General features: G+C 58.8%; 2 protein-coding genes across 6 annotated transcripts in view; one reads left to right on the forward strand and one right to left on the reverse strand.

Moving 5' to 3' along the window:
• LRRC27 (leucine rich repeat containing 27) overlaps window positions 1-956 on the reverse strand; it is a 39,650-nt gene extending 38,694 nt beyond the window's left edge. The window contains exon 1 of the mRNA XM_062215154.1: window positions 747-956. Within this exon, the coding sequence (XP_062071138.1) occupies window positions 747-956 (210 nt within the window). The remainder of the gene's footprint in view (window positions 1-746) is intronic.
• A 1,886-nt stretch (window positions 957-2,842) lies between these two features.
• STK32C (serine/threonine kinase 32C) overlaps window positions 2,843-16,219 on the forward strand; it is a 69,878-nt gene continuing 56,501 nt past the window's right edge. Inside the window, exons 1-3 of one of the 5 annotated variants that reach the window (XM_062214052.1) lie at window positions 2,843-2,918; window positions 3,021-3,124; window positions 5,244-5,297. The gene's annotated coding sequence lies outside the window, so the exon portion shown is untranslated. Of the gene's footprint in view, window positions 3,125-5,243; window positions 5,298-6,150; window positions 6,237-15,082; window positions 15,534-16,219 lie in introns of those variants that run through there. The other 4 variants (XM_062214053.1, XM_062214051.1, XM_062214055.1 and 1 more) reach the window with 4 other exon arrangements.

Below are 16,219 nucleotides of genomic sequence, written 5' to 3' on the forward strand. Positions count from 1 at the left end.
ATCGGCAAGGGCAGAGCCAGGGCTCCCGCCTCCCTCGGGGCTGGCAGAGCGGCGGCCGTGGAGCAGAGCCGGGCTCGCAGCAGCCCCTCTCTCAAGCAGCCTTTCACACCAAACGCAATCCCGGGGTTGTCACAGGTCACCTCCTCCTTCCTGGCCCCCCACTCACTGGCCCAGCACCCACTGCCACACCGGGCTCTCCTGCAGCCCCGGGACGAGGGCCAGGTGCGCTCCCAGCAGCTGGGCACAAACTCAGACAGAGGCACCAGGACCGGAGCCGTGCCCGCCTACGGCACAGCGGCCGCCATCGGGAGCACCAGCTGGGGGCAGACGAGACACAGGGGGTAGTTCAAAAAGTTCATGGAAAGTGGAGGCGAAAGGTGCATTCAGTTCGGTGTGAAAGTTACAACTATCTGGATGCTGACTTCAGCCGTGCAAAACAGAGACACACCAGTGTTGTGGTCAGGACAAGACCATGTCACCAGGGCCGGCCTGCGCACGGTAAACCCAGTGTGCATCACTGGCAAAGGGGCCGGCGAGAAGAACCTCTCTCCACAGCCCCAGTACTGCCTGGGCGTCCCGGCAGGCGAGCCCACCACGTTCGGCACTACCGCTGCGACCTGAACTTCCCACCCAGCCGTGATCGACCTCGTGAAGCCACAAGTCGGCCCCCCTCCCTTGGCCCCAGAACCCACGACTTGAGCAGGGACGGAAGCCTGCAAGGTGAGCTGGGCTGAGCCCCCGCTTACCTGCAGGCTGGGGATCTTAAAGAGCTCCCCCAGGTGGCGCAGGCCACTCTGACTCAAGTCCAGCACGGGCGAGGAGCAGGAGAGGACCCCCTCCAGCCCCCGGCAGACATCCTGGGAGAGGGGCTCGGGCAGGTCCTGTGCCGGGGTGGCCGTCTCCTTAGGGCCCTCAGCTGCAGCCGAGGGGGCTCTGTGGGAGGGGCTTCCCTCCATCTGTCCTCCCCCGGGGGCCGCAGAGCATCCCCCTCGGTCTGGAGTCACCTGGAATACAGCAAGGGCAGAAGTGGCACCGGGCAGCACAGCTGTTTAAGAAGTTTAAGAACAGTTTAAGAAGCCATCATGGGGCCGGCGCTGCGGCACAGCGGGTAAAGCCGCCGCCTGCAGTGCCAGCACCCCATAAGGGAGCTGGTTTGAGCCCCTGCTGTTCCACTTCCCATCCAGCTCCCCGCCATGGCCTGGGAAAGCCGTGGGAGATGGTCCAAGTCCTTGGGACCCTGCACCCACGAGGGAGTTCCTGGCTTCTCTCTGGCCCAACTCTGGCCGTTGAGGCCATCTGGGGACTGAACCAGAGGATGGGAGACTCTCTGTGTCTCTCTGTAACCCTGCCTTTCAAATAAAATAAATAATAAATCTCTTTAAAAATCTCGACTTCCGAGTAAAAACTGGAATACAAGAAGGTTCCCACTGCCACCCTCCACCCTCCCTCTGAACCACGGAGCTCCAGGACGTGACTGTCACCTCCCGGAACACACAGGAGCACGGCAGGAGCGGTGACGTTGGGGGCCAGCGGGGACCCTGCTGTGAGCCGGTGGGGGCCTCCTGGCTCCCCTAAACCCGCTGGGTCTGCAGCGCCACTGGGTCCGGCCAGCACATTGGGCCCTGGGGAGAAGTCGAGACGTCAGGATCCGAACTCGGCCTGCCTAGCCATCCCGGGGCCACCGAGTCCCTGAGGCACAGGCCACCTGCACTCCAGAGGTTCGCCCAGGCAAGCAACGGGCCAGCGGTGTACACGTGTGTGGTGCGTGTATGAGCACGTGTGTGTATACGTGTTATAGGCACCCGGGTGTTATGAATGCACACCCCCAGGTGTGTGTACCCATGTGCAGCACCTGTACACATGATAGGTGCATGTGTGTTGTGTGCACACACTGCAGGGTGTGGTGCATGTATGTGTCATAGGTTCCTGTGTTATGTGCACACACTACGGGGCATGTACACATGTTATGGGTGCATGTGTGTTATGTGTGCACCCGTGTGGGGCCCGTGTACGCGTGTTATAGGCACACGCGTGTTATGTGCCCACACCACGGGGCTGTATACATGTTACGGGTGCATGTATGTTATTGTGCATCCGTGTGGGGTGCATGTACCTGTATTATATGCACACACGTGTTATGTGCCCACACCACGGGCGTGTACGCGAGTGCCTGCTCCACAGCCCGGCCAGGTCGACCCAGGACACAGTCAAGGGGCCGGGGGCTCCCAGCCACTGTGACGCCGAGCGGTCCCCTTGCGCCCGCGTTCCACGGGGACCCCGGCCCCAACCTTCCCCAGCCCGGGCCAGGGTTGGGCTTGGCCACTGTCGCTTCCCGCCCCCGCCCAGGGCCCTGCTCCGCGGATCCCGGTTCTCCGCAGCCCCGACCCCAGCCGGTCTCGCGCGCCTCACCTGCGGGCCGGCGGCTGACAGACACGGCCGGCAGCGGCGGGGGCGCCCGCGCGGTTGCCATGGAGACGACGCGCTACGGGAAGCCGCAGGCGCCAGGCGACCTCGGCGCGCGGGGCTGACGGGCGCCTGCGCAGGAGGCGCCGGCCGGCCCGCTCCTGGGCGCGGACTGTGGACAGCGGCTGCTTCCTGCGCGGGTGGCCGGAGCTGCGTCCTGCGCACCGGCCGGGACCTGAGGGCGGGAGTGCGCGGGGGCGGCCGCCGCGGGGACGCCCTCCGGAGCCCCCACAGCCCTGCAAACTCGGTCCGGCGGGAGGTGACAGCGAGCGACACTACGACAGCCACTGAGGAGTTCAGGATGCTTTTAAACAATGTTCCTTCTGAGAGCGAGTTTCCGTCGGTGCGCTCACGGCCGAAGGCCTGCGCCGCCGGGGCTGGTGGAGCCACAGCCGGGAGCCGGGAGCCGGGAGCCGGGAGCCGGAGCTGCTCGGCCTTCGCCGCAGCCTTCCAGGGTGCGCACTGGTAGGAGGCTGGAGTCGGGTCAGACCTCGCACCCCGGCGCGGTGTGGACCGCAGGACGCCGCCAACGCCTACACCTGTCGTTTCTGAACCAGGCTCACCTTGGGAGACAGCTCTGGGTGTGGCCACTCGCATCTGCCCGCCCGCTGAAACCCGGCAGCAGAGGCCCCAGCCCCAAGGCGGCCAGGACTCCAGAAGGGTGAGCTTGGCTGTGGGGTCGCCTTCCCCCAGAACCACCCCGTGTCTAAAAGCGCTCAGAGCCTCAGCTGCCCAGCGAACTCCCCGCAGACCGATACCCAAAGAGCTAAGGCCTCATCCTGAGGCCACCCAAGGAGAGGCAGGGGCTGGGCTCCACCGAGGAGTCTAGGAAAGAGCAAGCCCTTGGGTCCGGAAGCTCAGTCAGATCCCGTTGAGCCGGGATTGCCCTGGGGTGACCTGGGGCTCGGAGCTCTTGTCACTGCCTTCTGGGGAGGCGGGAAGTGTCTGGGGTCATACCCACGCTGTGTTGTGTGTCAGTGTGTGGCACACGCGGGACGGCAGGAACACCTAATCAGGTCTGGGAGAAACACCCGGAAGCGGAAGCCGACGCTGGGAGGACCCAGATACAGAAGTGGGCAGTTTATGTGTAAATAACGCATTTATATTAAATAACGGGCAGTTTAATTATGCTGAACAGTGTAGGCAGTGAGGCAAGATTGACACCGGGGACTTGGAAAGGACCGACTGAAAGGCCAGAACTGAAAGCTGCGATAACAAATCTGAAGTCAGTGGGGTTGGTCTACCAGCAGATCGCTTAGAACTGGAGGGAGAAGGCAACGCCAGCAAGCCAGAGGTGGAGGTCAGAGAGTGCAGGGGGGACGGGGAGCGAGCGTAACACACGCGGCCGGCGCTGCTGCAGGGTGCCGGCAGCCCTAGGTTGCTGAGCGCCTCTCTGTGCGGCCGTAGGTGAAAACTACTGACAGAGGCTCCCACGGGGTGTTGGGGAGGCGGGAGAGAAAGAGGGCTGTTGGTGACTGACAGCACGTGCACGTACAGGGGGTCTTCAGAAAGTTCATGGAAAGTGCCAGTTGTGGGAGAATGACTTGGAATTTGTTTATACGTTTATCTCCATCTACTTGAATGAATCAGAAAGAGATCTTCCACCCACTGGTTCACTTCCCCAAATGCCCACAACAGCCATGGCTGGGCCAGGCTGAAGCCAGGAGCCTGGAACCCAATGCAGGTCTCCCCCGGGGGTGGCAGGGCCCCAGGTACTCGCATCATCGCCTGCTGCACATAGCAAGAAGCTGGAAATGGAGGCAGAGCTGGGACTCCAACCCAGGGACTGTGTGCGGTGTCTGCTGGGTCTTAACTGCTGCACGAGACACTTCTGAGGGGCGGCGCTGAGGCGAGGGGGTTAAAGCACTGGCCTGCAGTGCCGGCATCCCATACGGGCACCGGTTCGAGTCCCAGCTGCTCCTCTTCCAATCCAGCTCCCTGCTAATGCTCCTGGGAAAGCAGCAGAAGATGGCGCAGGTGCTTGGGCCCCTGCACCTGCGTGGGAGGCCTGGAAGAAGCTCCTGGCTCCTGGCTTCAGACCGGCCCTAGCGGCCATTTGGGGGAGTGAACCGGTGGGTGGAAGATCTCTCCCTGTCACTCTGTCTCTACCTCTCTCTGTTACTCTGTCCTTCAAGTAAATAAATCTCTTTAAAAAGACGCTTCTGAACCCAGATGAGGCCTGCACTGAGGACAACAGCAACGAAGTGGGGAGGCAGTGAGTAAGCCAAGGGCATGGAGGTCCCTGGAAAGGCTGTGTTGCTGCTCTTCTCTCTTAACAGAGGCTGACTCCTCCCAATTCAACTCCCCCACCTACAGGCAAATCTGAGCCAGGTCAGAGGGCAAGAGACGTTTTTGAGAAGGAAATGTTTTTAAAAGGAAAAGAGGGGCCTGTGCTGTGGCACAGCAGGTTAAGTGCCGCCTGCAGTGCCGGCATCCCATATGGGCACCAGTTCCAGTCCCGGCTGCTCCACTTCTGATCCAGGTCCCTGCTGATGCTCCTGGGAAAGCAGCGGAAGATGGCCCAGGTGCTTGGGGGACCCAGATGAAGCTCCTGGCTCCTGGTTTCTGTCTGGCCCAGCCCTGGCTGTTGTAGCCATTTGGGAGTGAACTAGCAGATGGAAGACTTTCTCTCTCTCTCTCTCTCTCTCTCTCTGCCTCTCCTTCTCTGTAACTGACTTTCAAAAAAATAAATCTAAAAGAAAGAAAAGTGATGGGTGAGTATTGCGCCAGTTGACTGGTAAGATGCCTTCAAGCCTTGTTTTTCACTTTAATTACTACAGATGAGGAAACCCACGCTCAGAGAGCGCCAGGAACTCGCCAAGGCCACCCAGCTGGTAAGTGACCGGGTGAGGCCCTGCACCGACCTGCACTGAGACAGCTGGGAGCCCCACGCAGACCCTTTATAAATCACCCAAGACAGGGTCTGGGGGCTCATCCAGCCACGGAGTGGTTCCCATGTGGCAGGCAGGTGGCCTGGGGCGCGTGTCTATCCGTACCCTAACTGCGTGGCCACATCAGATGCCTGACGCCCTCCCGGTCGTCCTGGGCCGTCTTGTGGTTCTGTCCCGGGCGGTTCCGTCTGGCCTGCTGCGCAGCTGTGACGCAAGCTCAGGCACAAGCAGCCCGTGGCAGCTCTGCACGCTTCGTGATCCCTTGTCAGCAGCCGGCGCCCTGGGGACCAGGGGTGCCTGTGGCCTCTGGGCTCCTCCTCAGCCCTCTGGCACCTGCGTTTTGCCTCTGTGCTGGGCATACGCTGTTCCCATCTTGGAATGAGCTCCACCCAGCCCCAGGTGCTCTCAGTCCCCCACCGCGCAGTTTCCTCCATCCCGTGGTGACACGTCCTTGCCTTCCTGTGGGTGGGCCCAGGCGCCAGCTGCTCACCTCCGCTGCTGTCCAGCTACCGTACGCTGTGTGGGTCCGTCAGCAACTTCAGGCCTGTCTGCTCATCGCAGGCCGGGGCGTGGGCCGCGGGTGTGGCTGGCCTACCCTTGGGTAGTCTCTGGCCGTCCCCATCACGCGTTTGCATTTTTTCACTCCCAAGAGCATTTTCATTTCGCAGGGGAGGTGTCCAGGATTCCATGGAGCAGAGCGAGCCACGTGATTGGCCAGCGGGATGTTGCGGGGGGGGGGGACGGGACAGCAGAGCGAGTTCTGGACGCCTGCAGTCACCCCCTTGCACCTCTGCAGGTGCTCGGGAAGCACAGGGTGGCCTGCTGGTCCCAGAAGAACGAGAGACCCACAGTCAGACCTGAACTGAACCCAGGCCTGGCCAGGTGAGCCACACACAGCCAACCTATGAGACGCAAGCATTTGGTGCTAAGTTAGGGTGATTCCTTGCACAGATTTTGTGGAACTGTCCAGTAGATATTGTTCCCTGTACCCAGAAATTGCCCTCTGGGAGAAGCCCCAAGATACCGCAAGACTGGCTCCCTCTGGAGGTCCCCAGCTGGCCCCAGGCACACGTGGGCCTTTGTCTACCAGCATAGCCACTTCACTCCCCTTCTCTCCTGTAATCTCTTAACTTTCTCTTGAGTTGCAGTGTGTGAGTTGTATGGTGTGGTGTGGTGTGGTGTGGTACAGTATGGTATGATATAGTGTGGTGTGGTGCTGTATAGTGTGGTATAGTATAATATAGTATAGTGTAGTACAGTGTAGTATGGAGTAATGTAGTATGGTGTAGTGCAGTATGGTATACTATAGTATGGTATAACATGGTATAGTACAGCATAGTATGGGGTACTATAGTAGGTGTAGTACAGTATAGTATGGTGTAGTGCTGTAGAGTATAGCAGGGTATAGTACACTATGGTATACTGTATGGTACACAGTATGGCATGCTATAGTGTGGTGTAGTACAGTATGGTGTACTGTGTGGTGCACTGTATGGTGTACACTATGGTGCACTGTATGGTATACACTATGATGTACTGTATGGTGTACACTATGGTATACTGTATGGTACACAGTATGGTATGCTATAGTGTGGTGTAGTACACTATGGTGTACCGTATGGCATACACTATGGTATACTGTATGGTACACAGTATGGTATACTATAGTGTGGTGTAGTACAGTATGGTGTACTGTATGGTGTACACTCTGGTGTACTGTATGGTATACACTATGGTGTACTGTATGGTACACAGTATGGTGTACTATAGTGTGGTGTAGTACAGTATGGTGTACTGTATGGTGTACACTCTGGTGTACAGTATGGTGTACTATATGGTGTACACTATGATGTACTGTATGGTGTACTGTATGGTATACACTATGATGTGCTGTATGGTGTACTGTATGGTATGCACTATGGTATACTGTATGGTACACAGTATGGTATACTATAGTGTGGTGTAGTACAGTATGGTGTACTGTATGGTGTACACTCTGGTTCACTGTATGGTGTACACTATGGTGTACTGTATGGCATACACTATGGTATACTCTAGTGTAGCACCTTGATCCTCAACAGAGAAGTCAAGGTGACAGGAGGGAGGACAGCACAGGCCTGATCACAGCCACTCATGAAGATTCTGCTCAGTGGCTCCAGGGCACTCCTGCCAGCCCTGTGTCCCCGAGTCAGACAGTCCTGTCCCCACCCACCCCTGGGGAAGACTGACCTCCTTCCTGTCCCTCTACCAGATGTCCCCTTCTGGAAGTTTTCACAAATGCAGGTGTGCAATTTGTTGTCTTTGCTTCTGCCTTCATTTGTTTTTAGAGTGAACTCGAGGCCCAGCCGTGTCGTAGCAGTGTCAGCATTTCACTGCTCTCTGTCTCTGACTGGTCCTCCATGGCGTGGGGGCGCTGTTAGCACATCCGTCTGCCGGAGCCAGACGTTCTGACCACGTGCACTTCGGGGGGCTGATGGAGTCACGTGGCTATTCTGTGCGTGTCTGGGTTGGCATACACTTCGTCCTTGGGCAGACTCCTGGGAGGGGAACTTCTATCGCGCTTCCCTCAGCAGGGTCTGAGTGCCAGCCCGGCCCACCTGGCGCTCGGGGCTCCTGCTGAGCCGCCCAGCGCGCGCGGGTACCTCCCTGTCCACCTGTGCTGCTCAAGCTCTGTGTGAGAGCCCGCGGCTGCGTTCGGGGGAGCTGCCTCCCAGGCCCGGGCCCGCGGCCGTGTTCGGGGGGAGCTGCCTCCCAGACCCGGGCCCGCGGCCGTGTTCGGGGGGAGCTGCCTCCCAGGCCCGGGCCCGTGGCCGTGTTCGGGGGGAGCTGCCTCCCAGGCCCGGGCCCGCGGCCGTGTTCGGGGGGAGCTGCCTCCCAGGCCCGGCCTCCCTAGCTGAGCCCTAGAGTTCTTTGCATGCTCTGGTGTTAGTCCCTTGCCACAGCCACCCTTGGCAACATCTTCCCCAGTCTGTCTTGTCCTTTCGCTCTCGTGATGTTTTTCAAAGCATCCCCGGTTTTCACTTCAGTTAAGGACAACGTATGACATTGTTTCTGGCTTGTTATTTTGTTGTCACAGCTGGCAACTTTTTGTCTAACCAGACACCTGCAGCCTCCCCTGTTTTCTCCTGGAAGTTCTGCCTGTTGGCTCTCACGTGTGGGTTCCTGCCGAGGTTCCCACAGGGGCTGTTTACCGTCCCCATGGAAACGCTCACCTGCCCGGCACCGCCAGCTTCTTTTGTGGAGGAGCTTTTACTTGCAAATTCAATTCTTTTTTTTATTTTTAAATGTTTTTTAAATTTTTTAAAATATTTATTTATTTGAAAGTCAGAGTTACACAGAGAGAGAAGGAGAGGCAGAGAGAGAGAGAGAGAGAGAGAGAGAGGTCTTCCGTCCGATGGTTCCACCCCTAGTTGGCCACAACAGCCGGAGCTGCGCTGATCTGAAGCCAGGAGCCAGGAGCTTCTTCCGGGTCTCCCACGTGGGTGCAGGGCCCAGGACTTGGCCGTCCTCCACTGCCCTCCCAGGCCACAGCAGAGAGCTGGATCAGAAGTGGAGCAGCCGGGACTAGAACCAGCGCCCACATATAAGGAATGCTGGCACTGCGGTGGCAGCTTTACCCACTGCGCTGCAGCACCGGCCCCAGCTGTACTAACTGAAGGGGCCGGCGGTGTGCAGTGTGGACGTCTCCTGGCCGTTTCCCTGGTCTGAGACGGGGGCTGCGGTGCTGAGGCCCACCCCTCCTCTCCTTTCTACTCAGATGTTCAAACTGCGCTGCTTCACTCTCTGCTACTTTGACTCAGTGATTTTAAAGTCTGTAACTTAGTATTATTTATCACATTTTAACTGAAAATTGTGTACATTTATGGTGTACTTGTTTTGAAATATGCATACCTTGTCAGATTTATTTTTTATTTTTATTTTTTAGCTTTTTAAGACAGAACTTATGGGGGCAGCGCCGTGGCTCACTTGGTTAATCCTCTGCCTGCGGCACCAGCATCCCATATGGGCGCCGGGTTCTAGTCCCAGCTGCTCCTCTTCCAGTCCAGCTCTCTGCTGTGGCCCAGGAGGGCAGTGGAGGATGGCCCAAGTGCTTGGGCCCTGCACCCGCATGGGAGACCAGGAGGAAGCACCTGGCTCCTGGCTTCAGATCAGCGCAGCGCCGGCTGCAGTGGCCATTTGGGGGTGAACCAACGGAATGAAAACCTTTCACTCTGTCTCTCTCTCTCTCTCTCTCTCTCTCTCTCACTGTCTAACTCTATCTGTCAAAAAAAAAACAAAAACAGAACTTAGGTCACTGATTTTAAAATTCCTTTTCCTCTCTCATCTAAGCATTCAAAACTAGCTTCATTCCTCACATTTTATTGTGCTGGTTTTCAGAATCACCCCACTTAAAATCTTTCCTCATTCCGCTTGTGATTTTGTTACTCAGTCCATGGGTTGTTCAGACACCTGGTGGTTACTCTCCACGTGCTGGAGTATCTCTTACTGTTGCTGTCTGGTTTTGTTGTGCTCAGACGATACATTACGTAGGACTCCCTCCCTGGAGACACTGAAATCCGGTGTTCTGCTGTCCCAGGACAGGGCTTGTGCTGGTGACTGGGGACAGAGCCGTGGATGTGACTGGGCCAGGATGCTCAGTAGGTGGTCCAGACCTCCAGAACCAGGACTTGTTTTTCAGCTCCTGAGATGAGAATGGTAAAGTCCCTTCCTGTGACAGTGAGTTTGTCTGTTGCTGGGGGCATTGTCAAGCCTTGCTTCATGCAGCTTGGAGGTTTCTTGTTGGGTGCACACACTTTTGCTATGCATTGTTTTCTTTCTTTTTTTTTTTAAGATTTATTTATTTTATTTGAAAGAGTTACAGAGAGGCAGAGGCAGGGAGAGAGAGAGAGGTCTTCCATCCACTGGTTCACTCCCCAGATGGCTGCAATGGCTGGAGCTGTGTTGATCCAAAGCCAGGAGCCAGGAGTGTCTTCTGGGTCTCTCATGCAGGTACAGGGGCCCAAGAGCTTGGGCCATCTTCTACTGCTTTGCCAGGCCATAGCAGGGAGTTGGATTGGAAGAGGAGTAGCTGGGACTCGAACCTGCGCCCATATGGGATGATGGCACCGCAGGTGGTGGATTTACCCGCTATGCCACAGCGCTGACCCCAAGGTATACCTTTTAAAACCAGCATATATTAGGGTCTTGTCTTTGTTTCTAGCATGATGGTCTGTACCTTTTATAGAAAAATAAAATTTAGGGGCTGGTGCTGTGGCGTAGCAGGCTAAGCCTCCACCTGTGGTACCAGTATCCCCTATGGGCGCTGGTTTGTGTCATAGCTGCTCCTCTTCCAGTCCAGCTCTTGTTAATGGCCCAGGAAAGCAGTGGAGGATGGCCCAGGTGCTTGGGCCCCTGCACCCACATGCAAGACCTGGAGGAAGCTCCTGGCTTCAGATAAGCCATTTGGGGAGTGAACCAGAGGATGGAAGATCTCTCTCTGTCTCTCCCTCTCTCTCTAACTCTACCTTTCAGATAAGTAAAGAAAACCTTACAAATATTTTACTTACGTGAAAGAGTTTCAGAGAGAGGGAGGGAGGGAGGGAGGGAGGGAGGGAGCTCTTCCATCTGCCGCTTCACCCCAGGGGGCTGCAGTCTTCAGGGCTGAGCCAGGCCGGAGCCAGGAGCAGGAGCAGGAGCTCCATCCTGGTGCAGGGTCCAGGCACCTGGGCCTCCTCTGCTGCTCTCCCAGTCATCATCAGGAAGGCGGATGGGAAGTGGAGCAGCGAGGCCTCTAACCGGTGTCCACATGGGATGCCAGTGTCGCAGGCAGCGGCCTAGCCCGCTACACCACAATGCTGGCCCTGGTCTCTACCTTTTAATTCTTTACTGGGATATTGTTGACGTGGCTCTACCCCTCTGCCTTCACTTTCCATGGGTCTGTTTGTCCTGTGTGCTGTGTTTTCCATCTTCTGTTAGGCGTTGGGGTTAACAGCGTTTTAGTGTTACACTTCATCCTCTTTGTTTGCACTTTAGCTGGGCTCCCTTTGAAGGTGGCAGCTCGGGCTAGGAGAGTTCCCCCGGCACCGCTCCGGGACTTCCTGCTCTCCCCAGTCTGTGCTGTCGGCACGCGTCTTACTTGCACATGAGCCACATTCTCAGGCCAGTGTTAGTGGTGTTTTTCTTGGGACGATCATCTATCTGTTAAAGACATAAAAGCTTTTCCTTTACGGATGTGCAAGTTTCCAAATGGCACAGCGTCCTTCTCCCTGAAGCACCCCCGCGTCTCCTCGTGGCGGGGACCTGCCCGTGTCGGCCTCGCAGTGTCCTTTACCTTAGAGTGTCTACGAGTGCCTTCTTGTCTGGAGGACATTCTCCCTCCACACCGGGTCGGTTTCTCTCTGCGTGGGTTGAAGGCTCAGGCGTGGTTCATGTGTGGGTCCTGTGTGGTTCATGCATGGTTCCCATGTGGTTCCTGTGTGGTTTGCATGTGGTTTGTGTGGTCCATGTGTGGTTCCAGTGGGGTTCATGTGTGGTTCATACATGGTTCCCATGTGGTTCCAGTATGGCTAGCGTGTGGTTCATGCGTGGTTCCCGTGGGGTTCCCGTGGGGTTAGCATGTGGTCCCCCTGCCTTCAGGCTCTCTTCTGCTGAGAGCTGGTGCCGTTTGCCACTTCTCAAGCCTGTTTTATTCCAGCTTTCCCCGTGTGTCCTTGATGACTTCCGTCGCCTGTCCTGCGTCTTCACTGCTTCTCCCTTGTCCGGGGCGTCCCTGAGGCCGTGTGTTCTTCCTGATGCCGTATTCTCCGCGCTGGCCTCTCCGTGCGCCTGGTTTTCAGTCTCCTTCTGCCCTGCAGTCGGCTCTCTCCACATGCTGTGACCCTCTTTTCCCGTGACTTCGGACCCGTGTGGCACAGTTGAGGTCCTCCTCGCCCACCCACGTGGTCTGTCTGCGAGCCTGCTTCTGAGGACGTTCCCCTCCTTTTAAACAAGTATTTGTCCATTTATTTAAAGGCAGAGAGGGAGAGACAGGGAGAGAAACAGGAACAGAGACCCTCCACGGGGCTCAGTCTCCCAACACCCACTGCAGCCAGGGCTGGGCCGGGCCAGAGCTCTCTCCGGTCCCTGTGTGGGTGGCACTCGGCCGTTTGCTGCTGCTGCATCAGCAGGGAGCCGGGCTGGAGCGTCGTAGCCAGGACTGGCCTGGCGCTGCGGCGTGGGTCGCAGGCCTTGCACGTGGCGGCTAAAGCTGCGGTGCCTCAAGTCGGCCCCTGAGCGGTTTAAGCTGAGCCACAGGGCTGCACACCGCTGTGGGGAAGGCCGGCCGCCCTGACGACTCTCCCCAGAGAAACCCTGTTTGGCGTGGTGCTGGACGTAAGACTGGGTCAGTCGCCCACGTCACGAGCCCTGCGCAGGTGCTGCAGCTCCTCCCGCCGGGCCATGTTGGGAACTCGCCGGAAGCCTTTCGAGAAGGCTGCAGCCATTAGGGTTAGGGTTAGCGGGGCCTGGGAGGGAGCTGGCTCCCTGGGAGACCTCGCCTGAGTCAGAGAGTGAGTCTGCTCGGGGACGTCCAATCCTAGGTCAGCAAAGTGAGAGGAAGGGAAGGGAGGCAGAGACTAGGCAGCCATGTGAGGCGATTCGCTGCCGTGCCGGCCCGGGCTCCCGGCCACAGGGACTGGCTCGGCCGTGTAGGACGTCTCCAGGTGGGTGTCTCCTTGCAGCTCCCTGGGGACGGAGGAGGCGAGGCGCTTCACCCACTGGCCAAGCTCACCGCACGGGTACTTAGGGGACCCACTCAGGCAGCTCACGTTCAGGCCGCGCTGGAGCCAGTGCCATGATCCTGTCTCTCTGCTCCTTGGGCCCTGCTCCGGCCAGAGTCCTTGCCTTCGGCTCAGGCGTGCATTGCCGTCCCTTCCCGGGGTTAGGTGCTGCTCTGGCTGCAGTCTTGGCAGGGCCTTGCACACCTGTTGCCTTGACCTTCAGCTGCCCCGGTGGGGTCGCCTTGCTCTTGCTCTGTGGAGGGCCGGGGGCCACGGTCTCATGTGTGGTGGAGGGTGTCAGCAGCCAGAAACCCACGTGCCCAGATTGGGCCACTCAGGGCGTTTTATAAAATCAGGCAGAGGGCCGTGTCCTGGGGGCAGCTCATGGGGGTGGGTGGGCAGGGGTGTGGGAGACCCTCCTTCCAGGGCCTTGCTGACCGATGTTCTGAGACCAGGGAACAACCCACAGGGTGGTGTGTGGCTCATGAGACCCACCTTGTGACCGCCTTGAGCTGTCACTCAACCTGCAAAATCCCTGGCTGCCAGCACTCCCGTGGCGGCGTGCTGGGTCTCTGGGAGACTGTCAGGGTCTGACAGTCCCTGGTCCGGTCAGCGGGCAGATGGGATCCACGGTGCACACCTGGGCTGCACAGCCAGGCTCTCATCACAAGGCAGCAGCGAGCTGTGAACCGGCTCCAACCTGGGAAATGGGGAGGAGGCTGCCGGTCCTCGTGCCACAGGTAGCTCTCTGTAAGCACATCCATTGCCAAGCCCCTCTCTGGGCACCTGGGTTGCCGCAGGTCCCTGTGGGGCAGCCGTCTGATTGCAGCTCTGTCCTGAGCCGCTGGCGTTGGCCTTGTCACTGTCAGATGGCAACTGCACCTGAGCCTCCCTTAGGGATCACTGTTCCCCTGAGGTCAGGGAGCCCAGGCCCCTGCAGACCTGTGGTCCTCTCCAGTCTGCAGGGGACAGAGGCGTGGCCGTCCAGATGCTGGGGGAGCAGGGGTGGAGAGGGCGCCCATCCCCCACTTCTGCCTCCCTGAGCCTGTAGCCCTCTCCCCCTCTGGGGGTGCCTCTCAGCCACTGCTGAGTCCAGCCTTGCCGTTACACACCTGGCCGATGACCAGCCCCCTACAGGTGCACCACGCCCTGGTGTGGCCTGTGGAATCCCCTCCCGGGCCTGCTCCTTGCTTTGGAGAGGTGGGGTCTGCTACCTCTTTTGGCACAGAGGCTCGCTCCCCCCATCTCCTGAGCCTGTTTTGTGCTCTGTGGCCATCTGGTCATGTGACTCATCTGGGCCTGGAGGTGATGAGGGTGTCAGAGGTGGCCCTGGCTCGAGTCGCACCTGCCCCGGATGCCGTCACGGAAGGCTATTCTGCAAGGGCAGGCCCATCCCTGCGGGAGACCTGGGGTCCACCCAGACGCCTCCCTCGCGTCCCCTCACTGCTTCCTCACACGGTGGAGGAGTCTAGGTACGGATGTGCGGGTATTTTGTGAATGTGGCTAAAGCTACAGTCAGGTACCCTGAAGTAGAGAGGACCCTCGTCCAAACGGCCAGAAGGCCTGGAGGACAGGGGTTGTAGCAGCATGGGCCCAGATGGGGCTTCTGGGGAGGGCTGAGTCGGAACTGAGTGCTGTCAGGACCGGGAGGAAAGGTCGCCACCCAGTGATGAGGCAGCAGGAGACAGGCCTGGAGGGCCCCGCCTCGGTGAGCAGCGGCTGGAGGGCTGGCCCAGCCCCAGCTGCAGGTGCGTCTGCGGGCTGCTGCTCTCGGCGGGAGCCAGGAAGACGTTAGGCCAAGTGCCCGTCCCTGCACAAAGGACACCCTGGCTCTGAAACCGCCAGGAAAGCCGTTTCCAGAGGGGGGTGCAGGGAGCCCAGGCAGGTGACTCACGTGGCCCCCTGACCACGGCAGCAGCTGGCGGAAAAGGTCTCTGGCCACACGGACCCCTCTGCACACTGAGCAGCCCCAGGGCTCTGTGGGAACCCCATCAGCAGCTACATTGCCGGCGTTGGCTGAGAGGGACAGATTCAGGACCGGCGGGAGGGGGGGTGGAGGCTGGCAGACTTCCCAAATTCCACAGCAAGGAACCCGGACAGGAGCACTGAGCTGCAAGCCTGTGCTGCCCCCACGCGACGGGATGAGGCTTGGACGGCCCAGCAGCCGGCAGCCTCCATGGGCCCAGAGGAGCCGGTGGGGATCCTGCTGGGCTGAGACTTCCGTCTGGGCTCCTTTATCCCCCGCATTCGCATTCTCCCTTTGGGGAGGGGAACTTGCTGCAGTGTGGAAGCCAAGAACATGTTCTGCAGTTCACAGGTCCGGAGGCCAAGTCCCACCCCCAGGGGACGCCTGGCACCAAGGGCAGTACAACCCTGGGAGCAGAGCTGTGTTCATATACACGTGTGCACCCAGACACCTCACGCCTGCACACACGCGTGCACGGTGAGCGCCTTCTCGTTAGCCAAGCACTTAGCACACGCCGGGGCTGTTGCAGTTTGAGGTGTGACAGCAAAACCAGCGTGAGTTCCGTTTCCTTTCTCCAGTTTCTGATTGGTGCTCGCTGTAGGGCTCAGGACCCACGTTTCCCTTTCAGCACTAGGTCAGCGCTGCCTCCGCTTCCCACGGCAGCCCCCGTCTGGCCTCGCCCAGTGGCCAGCGTCACTGCCCTCGCCCAGTGGGGCTGTTACCAAGTCACAGGAGGGCACAGGGACACAGGGTCTGGGAGGCTGTGCAGCCGATCTGATAAGACAGAAGGGCGTGGACACGGCGTGGACGCACCAGGTGCAGGGCCGGCTCGTGTCCCAGGTGGGATGGAGCCATCTGTGAGCTTTCACCCTGCTGCTCGGACGGAACAATTCAGAACTTACACATGGGGGCGGGGGGGGGGGGATGCCCACGTCTCATATTAGGGTGCCTGGGCTCCAGTCCCAGTTCTGTTTCCGATTCCAGCTTCCTGCTACTGTGGGCCCTGGGAGGCAGCAGGTAGTGGCTCGAGTGCTTGAGCCCCTACCCATCCATGTGGAAAACGAATGGAGCTCCAGGCACCTGGCTTCGGCCCGGCCCAGCCCCAGCTGTTCCAGGCATTTGGGAAGTGAACTAGGGGATTGGAGACTTCCTTGTCTGTCGCT

Source organism: Lepus europaeus, chromosome 17 (genome assembly GCF_033115175.1).
Source record: "Lepus europaeus isolate LE1 chromosome 17, mLepTim1.pri, whole genome shotgun sequence".
Taxonomy (NCBI): Eukaryota; Metazoa; Chordata; class Mammalia; order Lagomorpha; family Leporidae; genus Lepus; species Lepus europaeus.